Below are 14,308 nucleotides of genomic sequence, written 5' to 3' on the forward strand. Positions count from 1 at the left end.
ATATATACAGCTTGTAAACTGTTGTAGGATGATTTTTGTAAAAGATAATTATTATGACTGGAGAATTTCATATGATGATTAATTTATTGTGGAAGGAAAAGAAGCGACACATAAAATGAGGTCTTCTCGTTTAATAGTATAGATAGATACTGTGGTTAGTCGTCAAACTTGATTCGTTTTTTTTTTTATTTGTTTGCATAGACATAGCCAGTTTCTCTTTTACTAATGGGTTTGAATGTCCGTTTGGTATAATATGTCGCCTCTCTTTTGTAAAATGAAAATGATTAAAGTCATAAGAAACGAGTGAGTGGTGAAAAATAATGTTTATCCAATTCTTGAACCTATGCATGTATATATAATAAACTTAGTCTTATGTGCAGGATTTTATCATTTTTTACGCAAATATATCGTATAATCGTCAATTTTTTTTCTCTCTCTCTCTGTCTGTTATGATTTAACAAATATGTCTGCTCATTTAATGCCGTGTTTTGAAGCCGAAAATTACCGATTGTCACCTTATAGTAAACAAATAACAAAAAGCATGGATATTAAGCACGTGTTGAACATTTATAATCAGATAATTGTTTATTTTAATGACGGATCCATGCATATTACGATCACCGGATTTTTACGAGGAGGGTCACGCTCAGGTCACTATGCATACGGAAAATATGTGGGCGAATTGATTCCTGGAAGCAAGCAATTAAAAATAAGTAAATTTATTCTAAATGTGGACAAATTAAAGAGTTTTCCTTAAAAAAAAGTTAGGTACATAAGTTGTTTAATGAAAACTATTCATTTAGACAAGTTATAAAAAAAACAAATGCATATTTTTTTTTTTTTGATTTGAGGTTTCATATGACTTTAATATTTTCTAAGTTGATATTTACTGTAAAGGCTACATAAGTACACAAAAATCCCCAAAATATATTTCTATCTCATCCTCCAGTTCTTCTACTTCAATTCAAGTACTACCTGTTGTTAAATGCGCAGTAAAGCGAATGAATTTTGACGAAGCTTCAGAATGTAAATGCTCTTAAGTTTTGTATATATGGGTCATTTTCAAAAAATGTCGAATTTTGAAATTGAAAAAGGAGTATGTTCAGTAAGGTCCTAAAATGGCCCCCTTTTTTAGCGTAAATTTCAAATTCGGATGTATTGAACAATATCACAATAAATTAAAGCTAATATAGTGACTAGATAGGAAATAAGCTATTTTGTTGAAAACTTTACGTTTCTACGTTACATTATGACGTCAAAAGTTGCACTCGTATTGATTTTTCACGAAAAAATCAATGAAAGTAGGTAAATTTCAATAGATTATTGGACAGAAAACAAAGAGCGCATACGTCGACAACAAAGATATTTTGAAATAATGTTTGTGAAGACATTTCACATGTCTTATTTGAATATTAAGTTTGTCGACGCCTGCGCTCTATGTTTCCTGGTCCTGAATTTGGTTGAAATCCAGCTCGTTTTGTCAAATTTCACCAAAATCCCCTATCTTGACCTTTTTGGGATGTAAAAATCAACGTCTTAGACTTAAACTTTGACAAAAACAGTTCTGTTTAACTTTCTCACATGTATTTAAGGCAACTTAAAACCTTTATTGGCTTGTAACTATGAACTTTATAATTGGGGCCAAATATGGCCCTTACCGAACTTACTCCTTTATTAAAAGTTACTTATTCAAACAACCCTCTACATAAGCAAATCCAAACAAACAGTACTTTAATTTAACGACGTTTTTATCTACAATTGTCTATCCTGTTACTGTAACCATAGCAACCATAGGAACAGGAAAGACATAACAGGATAGACAAATTTCTTCGTTTTTGATTGCTGCTGTGAAATAACTACTCCCTTTTGTGAAGTGATTATGGTTTTCTATTGTGAATTTGGTTTCCAACACGTTATTGCACTTTTTACAAGCATACTGTTGGTGTAATTAATCAAAATTATTGGTAACAGCATAGACATTAAAAAAAGTACACTCTATTTTTTTCACTAAACGTCTTGAAATTTCTTTTCTCTACACTGTCGTTGAAGAAGCGAGGCGTTTTAAATGTAAAAATTACTTTGAACTTTTGAAATCAACACTGACTGATCCAATATTCATAGGGAGAATAATTTAACGGCTGATTTAAGTATCGGTAAATTTAGTTTGTAGATAATATGTTACATACAATGATAAAAAAGCTACGATGTTTCGTTAGAGTAATAATTAACGTTCTTAAAAAGTCCCTTTTGCAGATATCAAGGCGATCAGAAAATTGGAAAAAAATCATTTAAAAAATGTGTTTTTCTGACACTGTACGCACACAAATACTTCCAAAATCGGACTTAAATGCAGTTTAATCTTATCAAAATAGATGTAAGGTGTGTTTATTATTAATGTTCTGAATCACAAATCCGACAAGCTTTTATTTAAACCATTACAACTGAAACATTTTTTGAAAATGACCCATATATATATTACGTGTGTTCGTGTTGTCTATGGCTTTAGATGTACTTTATATATTATTCAGGCATCGTCACATTTTCTTTTACAGCAGACAGCTTTATATGAGTCGCAAATTCGGTTGACAGTTAACACTTTTCGACTGTCAACGCTTCACTTTCACACAGCTTGTTAGACAGTGAGATCATCTATTAATCAAATCGCCATTCGAATTTTTTGATTGCAAGTTTATTTGCTGCACTTCTTCGTTAATAGAAAAGTGTAACGAAGCCTGAACTATATATATTGTACATTTATATAATTATACCGTTCAGGCTTCGTTACACTTTTATATTTATGTCATCTATGTCTATCTAATGTGCATCTATATATAGACAAAGACGACATAACTATTCTGACATGAACGGATAACAGTACTATAGTGTACAACTTTTAAAATTTCGAAATAGTTAGGATTTTCTTCTCCAGGAGTAGATTATTGTAGCTGTCTTTGGCATAACCTTCCGGAATTTTAGGTTTTCAACGCTTTTCAACTTCATACTTTATTTGGCCTGGTTTACTTTTTTTTTTGTTCGAGCGTCACTGATGAATGCTGGTACCTTCGATGAATTTATATACATATCAGTACCAGTATGTTCTGTTATCAAATTAGCAAAACAACAAAACAACAGGCTATAAAAAAAGAAGTAATGGGTTAATAAGATGCAAATCAATGCATTCTTAATTTTAGTTGACATTATTTATCCCCAGGGTATCTATTTATTTAATAAACAGAGACAACTGTTTTGTGGAAACTACGTATTATTATATTTCTTATCTTTCCGAACACCTGATCTCATTCCCTTATGGGATATCCACGTGCACTTATATCATAATCGTATTTATATAGCAAAACAATATACGATTTACAAAATGCAAATTATATATGGATTATTGTATACATTTTTATATATCATCTACGTTACCATCCAGAGACTCTTATATCGGCTAAAGCAGGTCTCCAGATATTGAAATCATATTTTGTGGGTTTTTTCCACATCAAGCAAAACTTGATATAATTGAAAAAGAAACCAAGTGTGAAAGGCCTTTTTATTACTTTTTCTAGTCGTTTCACACATAAATTATAGGCATATAGCATATACGTACGTTTATTGAGGTACCAAAAGTACTACAAAATAGTAGTGAAGGCGAAATAAAGCTATGGATCATCTCTTTCTATATGAAAGATGCAGCTTGTTTTTTTTTCCATTGAACATTTTCATCCGATTAGATGATTTTTTAAATGGAATGTTATTGTATTATTTTCTTCTGTTTTGATTGTATAAGGCCTTATCTTAATAAGAAATCCAATTTTGTTGACTAGGAAAACATGGTCATAGAGTCAGACGTATTATAATAAACAATATGCTCTTTTGTTAAGTCGGACGTCTATTCAGATGTCTCCGCTAGGACAGTATCTTTCATTAGTTCTGAAACAACATTTTAGAGAATGTAGGTTTTCTGCTGCAAGACACAATTTCTGTCTCGATTCTGTTTCGTTTCCTGACTAAGCATGAAATATTTGTTACTAGACGTTAAGAAAACGGCTATCAATCCATCAGTTGATCTTTATCTGCGCATGCAATTGATTGAAGGGAATTCCCCTTATTTTTGACATTATTACCTATTTTGTCTATTTGTTTTGCTTACGCATCGTTGTCAATATAATGGAATTGGTGCAACTTTTATACAAGTGGGAGGTTAAGCTAGCTATAAAACCAGGGTCAATCCACTATTTTCTACATAATTCTGTGAAAATTGCTTTCTGTTCGTGTTTTCTTTTGGACAGTGTATTGTCTGTCCGCATGTTTATTGAAAAAAAACTAAAATATCAAAATAAATAAATTGACTTGTTTTTTCTGACTTGTTTTTTCTGACTTGTTTTTTCTGACTTGTTTTTTCTTACTTGTTTTTTCTTCCTTGATATTGTATATTATCTATCTTAAAAGTTATCAAAAGAGCCAATAGGATTTTGTTTTGTATTTGTTATAGATTTAGTTTTAAACGAATCATTACTAAATACTTGACTATTTTTTTTTATCTAAGCTAAATTATTAACGTTTGATAAAAGCAAACCCATTGATGTAAACGTTTGACTATTCTTCGAATGTCTACAGACTCCTTTATTTCTAAATGAATTGTTTTCCCAAGCTTTACGACATGTCAATAGTCATACATTCATTCGTGTCTCTCGGGTATTTTCATTCAATAAAACATTGATATTCTCAAAGGATCTAGGCAAATTGTGGTTTCCTCATATTTAATATTTAACAAAGCGCTTACACAAACAACGGACAACGTTTGAATTGATTTACTCTTCGATATTTGAATAAAAGATAGAACTAGCACAAAAAGAATTAAATAAAAGATAGAACTGGCACAAAAAACTAATACAAATATAATTTCTCCCAGCATGCAGTACCGGCATTGTTATCAAATTTCAGACGCAGTGATGTTAGTATTGTTATTAATCGATTATTGATTTTGCATTAACTCATCATCTTCGAATGTAGAAAATTAATCAACTTTACAAAGTAATGTTGGTATATGTAAAGGATTAAACACTATTCGATATTATTGTATCATTTGGTGGAAATGTACCCGTATTCTTTGGACAATATGTCATTCCAAACTAAAATGTACGTCGCTGTATTTTATTGACCAGTTAGTTTTACTCTAATTTAACATTGAAAATAAAAGGAATAATTCAGACGTTTTGGTCCTAATGACAAATACGACAGTCGTATTTGCAATGCACCACTTCAGTGTTTCTTTTTTCTAGAGTTGATATAAAATTCGGAGATAATGCATCATTGTCAATCAGACAACTATCAAATGCAAATGAAGTGGATGTAAGATGCTATTATTGGGAATGACAATGAAAAAAAAACCCTTACCCAATAATTTGTTTAACTGATTGTAATATGATTCAAAAAATATTCAGAACTTCAACGTTAAGTTTCTGTTTTGCTCGCAGCGATATAGCTGACACGGCGTTAACTAAATGGTCATCTTTTAGTTTTGTAAGTCAATATGACTCGGGTGACATTATTTTTTTTGATGGAATCGATATGGAAGTCTTTTATGTAACAGACAACCTTCATTTTCATCTGTATTAACTAGTATAATTAAAATATTTTATGAGGGCAAGATGCCCTTATTTTACCTTGTGTCATGTAAGAGTTAGTGATCTCCTGTCAGGAGGATAAAAATGTATATATTTTATATCTTTTTTATGACCATGGCCGATAAACTGAAACCATCTAGATTGCTTTTCGCAAATGACTGAGACGTGTAACTCACATCTTTCAAATCTATTACCAAAGATATAAACGAATTTCTATTACAAAATGTATCACTCAAATTCGAATTGAAATATTAATGGAGTACAGATAAATGTCTCGTCCAATCAGAGCATTAAAACAGAATTACTCCCTTGGTGTAGAGATTTTTAGTTTGTAACATTATGACATATAATACCAAAGACTTGAACGAATTTCTAGTATCGCTCAAATTCAGATTGCCTCGTCCAAATAATGCATTAAAACACAATTACTCCCTTAAAAGCTTGGTGTAGAGAATTTTTTAAGTAAATCATCGAAACTGTTTGTTAGATTGTGATATTATGGTCCGAGACCACACTTATTTCGTAGTGTATTAATTTTTTTCTTTTAGACAATAAATGAAAAATTTAAAAAATCCCACGTGCTACTACTTATAGTACAAATGCTATCAAAATTATAGAACACTAATGTATTCATCGGCTCTACCTCAAAATATAAACAATTCTATGTAAAGGATGTCTTGAAATCTTTTCACAGCTTCCGAAGTGCTTGTTAACCTATTTCTGCTGGACCAAATCACTACTTTACTTAAAAATTCATGACCCAATTTTTTTCAGTGTAATTTTATCCCCCTTTTTGCTATTTGAGGCATAAAACATGGAAAATTTACACGGGGTATTAAAAGAAAATTGGCAAGTGACATGCTGTCCACACTAGGGACTATATTCGTCAATCAAAGGACGATAACTGAGTACTCGGACCATGACCTTATGCAAGCAGTCCTGATATCACGTCTTTCTTGTGCTTATCACTCCTGATAATATATTTTTTTTATCCTGGTGCGTAACATCAAAGAATCTTCACAAATGAGGTGCAATTAATTTCATATTAAGATTCCTGACTCAAAGTGAAGAAAACTTAAGGATGTTCATTTCATGACAAAAAGACATTTATTTTCATTTAACTTCAAAGAAATACAAAGTTTTTTTATGTAACAATTAAATGGTTATTTAAATAGTTCAATGTTCTCTTTTGAGACAAAAAAAAATCTGATGATATGACAATTATTAGTTGAAGTATAATTGTATAAGAAAACGACATAAAATGTAACAAAGTATGAAATAAAGAAAAGGTGCATGTAAACTCAGTTTATTCTAATGGATTTTATATTTTGAATTTTTGATTTTGCTTACGAACCCGGGTACATATACAGCTAAAATCAGACAGACAAAACACACACCATAGGCGGATCCAGGGGGGAGGGGGGGCTGGGGCCCGTGCCCCCTTTCGTGGGAAAAATTTGGTTGATTATAAAGGGAATCATTGAAGCATGACTGGAGCGGGCCACCCTTAGGCAGTCAGCGAACCCCCCCCCCCCCCCCCCCCCTTTTAGGAAAAGTTCTTGATCCGCCACTGCACACACCAAAATAGAACAAAGTCTTTTAACACAGACAAATTTCATCTTGCAAAAGAAACCCAAATTTTCTATGATAGTTGGATGAGTGAATAATAATATCTAGGAGAAAATGTCATAGCTTAAAGTTTATAATATATGGGTTTAATTAAATAAATAACCAATTTTAAACATTCAAAATGTTTAACCATTATTGAAAAAGGCAAAGAATAAGACTGGAAAACATTTATAAATTGTAAAAAATCAAGTTAGTGAAATATTATTTAAGAGAGAAGCAAAAGATACGGGAGGGATTCCAAACTTAGAGGTAAAAAATTAACTGACAAAGCCATGGCAAAAAATAAACTGACAAAGCCATGGCAAAAAAAAAAGAGAAAGAAAAAGGGACAAACATTAGTACAAACAACACAACATAGAAAATATAAAAGTGACGAAAATATAGGAACTTGTACGTTGAAAATTGAACATTTTATTCACAATTGGAAAATGACCAGTCACAGTTGAACAAGGGCGTGTAAGCGGATATGGGTCTTTCGATGTTTCGTTTCTGGTTTATTTGATAACAAAATCGCAAAATGCTTGTACCGACTTTCTCCTTAACAATAATACCAATCAGTTACATCGAATGAAAACAATGATTTTACATTTATTTCAATTGCACATTTATAATAACCTGAAGGGTTGATACCATACACATTGAATAATTAACAAACAATTTACATTCATTGGCATTTGAAAAAAAATCATTGGTTTATCGTCTAGCCAATTTAGAGTTATCTCCCGTTTAGTGTCAATCGTTAGTAATTCACTTACCAACATTAGCACATGGGATTCATTATTACATTACTAACATAATGTTATCATATTGCATGCATGTTTCGCATTAGTTTAATCACCTACTTTATATGATTATTGGCAAAAGACATTGTAATTAATGTATATAGGAGAAACAGTGAAAAAAAGTAAAAACACAAAAATACTTAACTCCGAGGAAAATTCAAAACGGAAAGTACCCAATCAATTAACTGGCAAAATCAAAAGCTCAAACACATCAAACGAATGGATAACAACTGTCATATTCCTGACTTGGTACAGGTATTTTCTTCTGTAAAAAAATGGTGGATTTAACCTGGTTTTGAAGCTAGACAAACCTCTCACTTGTATGACGGTCGCATCAAAATCCATTATATTGACAACGATGTTCGAACAGATCTAGTACAAACACAATATGTAACAATGACATGAATAAGGGTACAACAGCATATACTATAATGTTACGATTAAATTTGCAGTTTTTGATTATTATCTATAGTATTATAATAGATAGAGATAAACTTAAATATTCAGCAAATTAAATTCTACAAGAGGTAAACATGACAAAAGTTGTCTATTGACCTAATAAGCAGTTTTTTCCCTTTAACGTATTTTTTTCACAATTTTTATAATAATCCTGTACAAAAATCTTCTCCTCTGCAACAACTGGGCCAAATAAAGCTTGGCCTTACTCATCTTTAGGGTGTGCTGTTTAAAAATGGATCCGATGATCCCGACTTTCAACCAAAATGGCCGCCATGGCTAAAAATAGAAATAGGGGGTAAATGCAGTTTGGAGCAAATCTGACATGAGGTAAAACGCCTGAAATTTGCAGACGCATCAGACAACCTGTTAAGATAAACTGTTAACAGTAACAATGTTTAGCAAAGTAAGCGCTACAAATAAGTCAAACATGATCAAAATTGTCAATTGCCCCCTTTAACACTTGTCATGATTGGTGTCCTCTATAGCTTGCTGTTCAGTGTGAGCCAAGACTCTGTGTTGATTGCCGTACATATAACCTAAAAAGGTTTATTTGTATAAATTGTGACTTGGATGGTGAGTAACTTGTCTCATTGGATCTCATACCACATCTTCTTACATGTATATCTAATAAATGTTTACTGTATCGAATGTGATTTAATTAGGAATTAAATGCTTCTTTTTGTAATTCATTGGGGTATAAAATCGTTGACCGAATTCTAAAAATGTGCGCACGGTCAACGCTTTTACAAACCTATGAAGTTACAAAAAGAAGCATTCAATACTTATAATTATATTTTTTAGCTAGGATCATGAAAACAAGCAAATAAGTTTTTATTTAATTTACCTGTGCACTTTATTGTGCGAAAATATCTGGAATAGTCTACGCATTAATTTTTACATTTTCCATTTTCTTGACCTTGAAAATATGTCGTTTACCTCCCCTTTCTTAATTGGTTCTTTTGAGAATAAAAGTAAATCCCTGTATACAAGTACTTAATGATAATAAAAAGATTTACATGTCTTACTTGTGTAATTCTCTCTATATTGTTAATATCAATTACTTTGAATTATAGCTAAAAGTATACAAGATTATACAAACCAAGTTCAGACGGCGGACATTCTTCGGCAAGTTGCCGTAAAATGTGTTTACAATCTTGTACCTTTACGACATGCGATTTTATACCTAATTCATACGAGCGTTTATTTATTATGATCTCTGGTAGGCATTAATTAGCTTCTTCTGTCTTTTCGTCATTTGTTTTGCTTGTTAATTGAATTGACGTAAACACAAGAGAATGAGCCATTTCATTGAAGATTCGAGATTCTCTTCTTTCTTTGCTTGAGTCTATTAACCACCAAATATTATGAATTATAAGTGCACCTTCGGATAGTTGTGGCTAGTATTACGTTCCCCTGGGGGATTTTAACGGTATTAATGTATCTTGTTCGATAGTTTTCTATGTATAAGGAACCCATCATAATTGGTAGTGGCATTGGATAGATTCAGATTTGGTGACAGTCATTTGGGAGATTACAAGTATTATAATTCATGTATAACAGCCTTAAGAAATATAACATACTCCGAAGGGAAAACAATATCCGAAGGAGGATTTAAAATTGTATAAACAAGGAAAATAAGTTCTAATGTTTGTTGGACCATCTCAGGAACGGTTCCTTGCGCATGTTGTTGCGCTTTGAGGACAGTGCTGATACTTCGTTCACAAATTCAAATAATAAGGAAAAGTATTTTTGGATATTTATTGTGTGAGTTTGCACCATCTCAGAAACGGTTTCTTGCGCATGTTGTTGTGCTTTGAGGGCAATGCTAATACTTCGTTCACAAATTCAAATTGAGGAAAAGTATTCTTGGATAATATTTTTGTGTGTTTGATCCTAAATTGAGATGACATCAGCTGCTGTGGCCTCTGTTGCTACCTCCACCAGTTTAAGAAGACAAACGGGAGCCAGCAAGAATCTTTCTACTATGGCTCAGATTAAGGTAAATGGTGATGTGTGTTCTTGTTGGTGTATTATGAATGTTATAATATATGTTTTATCCAAACATTATTATAACTATTTTAACTTTTCGAGCTTATGATCTGTTTAGGACGTCTTATATAAGATGCGTCTGAGATACATTTTTTTGTAGCTTCGAGACACAACTCAAGAGTTTCCTTAAGGTAATCCTAGTAAGTCCGTCCTAAAATTGGTCTTAGGTATGAATTAGGACGAATCTTATGATACTCTCGAGAACCCCACCCCAGGTGTTTTCATTAACAGATGTTTAAAAAGAAATATGCGTATTCAGAATATGGAACCTTCGCCAGTAGTGTGTGTATGTGTAAAAGTAAAATCCTGTATATTTATATTTCAACCGTTGATAAAAGGACCTGACAATTACAGTACACTCCCCCTAAAAATAAATTCCGTTATGCATTGTTTTCCTTTGTGTATGCTCCCATCTCGTATCGGATGTGGGTAGGGGCATAGAGCGTGTATGCAGCCCTTTTGTTGAGAAGAAATAATATCGAATTGTGGCATGGGATTGTTAAAAAAGTGGCCTTTCTACGCTTTTTTACCGACAATAACGCCCTCAATCCTGTACTGGAGATCCATACCTATTGACATTTCGTATAATTACGCTATCATGTCTGAATCTAGTGATATTGTTGTCTATTTTAAACTATCTCTACCCTTTTATTTTTTAAAAATAGAAAAATTGGGATTTTTTATAAAAAAAAAATTTGAATTAGTGAGACATTTTCAACCGAAAAGGAACTACATGTATCTGGGGAGGGGAAAGAATCATAAAAATTGACGGTTCTTAGTTCATTAAAAACCATGTGTGTAACAAACACCACAATGATGAAGTTTGCATCGATATATCAACAATGAAATGGTGAATATCTACTAAACGTGGTTTATAAACAGATGTTTCTTGATTTTTAATTGAGTTTTCTAATAACAATTGATTATAATGAACAATAAACTGGTAACAATAAAATAAGGTTTACGACCAGAAATCATTTAAATAAAGGTTAAAATATTGTCAGTTTGCTCTGATACAAACGAAAATAATCTGTGTTATGTCTTACAGTTTTAGGGATGTTTTACTAATATCTGTGATAGCTATAGACCAGAATGAAATAATTTACATATTTAATAAACCGTGTGTATGTGGAATGTACAATCAACGACAGTAAGACATTAAGAGTCCCAAAATAGATCCAATATTTAAACAAATAATTGCTAATACAACTTTCATATATTTAACTCATCCACACGACACATTATGAATGATTATGGACAAGTCAAGAGATGTTTTGAAAGCTTAAAACATTACCTTTTTTTAAATTGCAAATCTTTTAATGCAAGAATTTTGATAAAAAAAAAAACACACACGAAAATCTTGATATCTTGTAATTGCCTGGTCAATGATATCAAATAAAATATCAATCTTGAATAATTTTGATAGAAATTTACTATTATAGCTGCCTGTTTGATCACTTTATATAGATATAAAAATAGGTGGTATGAGACAATTTTCCATCCAAGTAACATTTTATAAAATTTAAAACATCATAGGTCACAGTACGGTCTTCAACACGGAGTCTGGGCTCACACCGAACAAGAAGGCGGCTATTAAAGGCCTCAAAATTACTAGTGTAAAACCATTCAAACGGGAAAACCATTTGTCTAATCTAGATTCAAAACGAGAAACAAACGAGAAAAACCTATGATACGCTATGGTCTCGGTCAACTAATTTAGATCTCGATAAAATATGACATTCTTAAATGTAACTGTTTCTTTTCCTGCCTTTTGTCACATTTGTTTTCCTGAGTGTTAGAGATTGGTAATACCGTTTTTTTTTAATTATTCATATTCAAAATCCTTCTCGTAAACCGTTTTTCATATTCGGCAAGTCATGGAGACACAACATCAAACTAGCATGAGGGATATGAATTTGTCTTTATAAAAATATTCATTCGCATCCTAACTCGTGCACTAATCATTCAAAGTAAAGTTACCTGAACAGTCGATTGCTTTCATCATTAAATGAGCAATTATTGTCTAAAATCAATGTGTAAATTGAAGATCATTGATCGAAGGGAGATTTTTTTAAATGAAAAAAAAAAATAAAGGGAAGTTTTCAAAATGGAAAAAAATAAGGGAAAGTTTCAAAATGGAAAAAAAATGAAGGGAATCTTTTCAAAGTGGAAAAAAAGGAAAGGAAATTTTCAAAATGAAAACAAAAGATGTTGCAATTCGAAAGGGTTTCATATATTGTTAGCCTCTGTTATGTTTAATGGTTCCGTACCTTTTGTTTTCCCTGATGAACATTTCCATATTGTTGTTGAAGTATCGTATATAAATCAATCTTTAGCGAAAGGTGCACGTTATAACTTTATGGAGAAAAATATTCACCAAATGATCTCAGTATTACTTACATATGTATTTACTATAATATGAGAAGAACATGTAACATTTTGAGAAAGTCCATTCTTATATGCAAATCGATTCCATTTCATCAATGTCCTATAAATAAAAACAAACGACTTCCATAATATCAAATTGATTGACCCTTTAATATAGAATTAATTTGTGAAACATTTTAACAATTTGTGTTTATATGCATTTGCTTTGATGGGTAGCAACTTGTAATTTTCTTTTTAATAGTACGTTGGCCTGTTTGTGATTACAATTAGAAAATGTCGATTTGTTTTAAATGTTTTTATGTTACAAAAAGTCACTTTACGACAGGAAATTCAAATCGTATAATTTGGTGATACAATGTATTATATATGGATAGAAAAATTGACATTGTATGGATTTTATGAAAATTGCAATATCAAAAGTTATTGAAAATATAGATTGTCATAAAAATAAAGAGAGATGCAGAAAAAGAAATCTTCAGTTTGGCGTCATACATGAAGACAAGACATGACAATTGCAGTGTGACAAAATTTTTTAAAGCCATTTACCTGGCTACAGGAGACCTTTTTGGTGCTTATTAAAATTGAACCGTTTACTATAAAATTAAACTGGAAACCGCACAGAACAGTAAAATTGAAAAACTAACCAGCATGGATGAAGGCTTTACTTTTTTTAGCTGAATAAAAATAAATTGTAAAATTCATAACATTAGATAACATCATGTGGCGAGGAGAGACCAGTAAAGTTAAGCATCTACCAACGAGGCATGTCAGCTATGCCGAAGTTCCGAATGTACGGGTAAGTCATGTGGTCAGTTCAGAAATCAAATATTATTGTTGTTTAAAATTCAAGTCATAGATGATATAGTGTTGTATGTTTTTTTGAAGAAGAAAAAACTCCAATATACAGTTAAGTGTGTCATGGTTACATACTTAGCTGGTTACAAACTTGTTCTGTCTTGTCTGAAGGTCTCAAACAAGTTATAATATAAACTCTGTTATAAACCAAATGTAACTGAATATACTTGCTGTAAGTAGCATGCAAGAAGGGGTTTTCAATTTATTTTTTTCAACTTGTTATGCTTTTTTCTTCGTGTGTTTATTAATTTTGTTTGTCATCATTCTCAATTCTGTAATGGTAATACATATTGTAATACCTTAGTATAGTCAGTTTTCTTATTTTATTTGTTTCGAACTTCAACCTCGGTTATGCAAACCCTGTCTAGACCCGTATGTATACTACAAAAGCTTTTCACCATTGGCGACAATGTTTTTGGGGGAAAATTAATAGCATTTGGAATAAAATGAGCACTGGAAATTCTAGCGTTGTTCAATATGAGTGCGATATCTATTCAGAGATTTTATTGGTATTTCGTG

The 14,308-nt window shown here is 31.6% G+C and overlaps 1 protein-coding gene across 5 annotated transcripts in view; it reads left to right on the forward strand.

Annotated features, from left to right (window-relative positions):
• LOC139503116 (prolyl endopeptidase FAP-like) overlaps positions 1 to 14,308 on the forward strand; it is a 123,551-nt gene that overhangs the window by 7,174 nt on the left and 102,069 nt on the right. For 2 of the 5 annotated variants that reach the window (XM_071292834.1, XM_071292836.1), the window contains exon 1: positions 13,085 to 13,730. The exons of 2 other annotated variants lie outside the window; for them this stretch is intronic. In XM_071292834.1, coding sequence (XP_071148935.1) covers positions 13,653 to 13,730 — 78 coding nt within the window. In that variant the 5' untranslated portion in view covers positions 13,085 to 13,652. Of the gene's footprint in view, positions 1 to 10,324; positions 10,497 to 13,084; positions 13,731 to 14,308 lie in introns of those variants that run through there. One more of the 5 variants, XM_071292828.1, reaches the window with a different exon arrangement.

The sequence above is a fragment of the Mytilus edulis genome, chromosome 14 (genome assembly GCF_963676685.1).
Source record: "Mytilus edulis chromosome 14, xbMytEdul2.2, whole genome shotgun sequence".
Classification (NCBI taxonomy): Eukaryota; Metazoa; Mollusca; class Bivalvia; order Mytilida; family Mytilidae; genus Mytilus; species Mytilus edulis.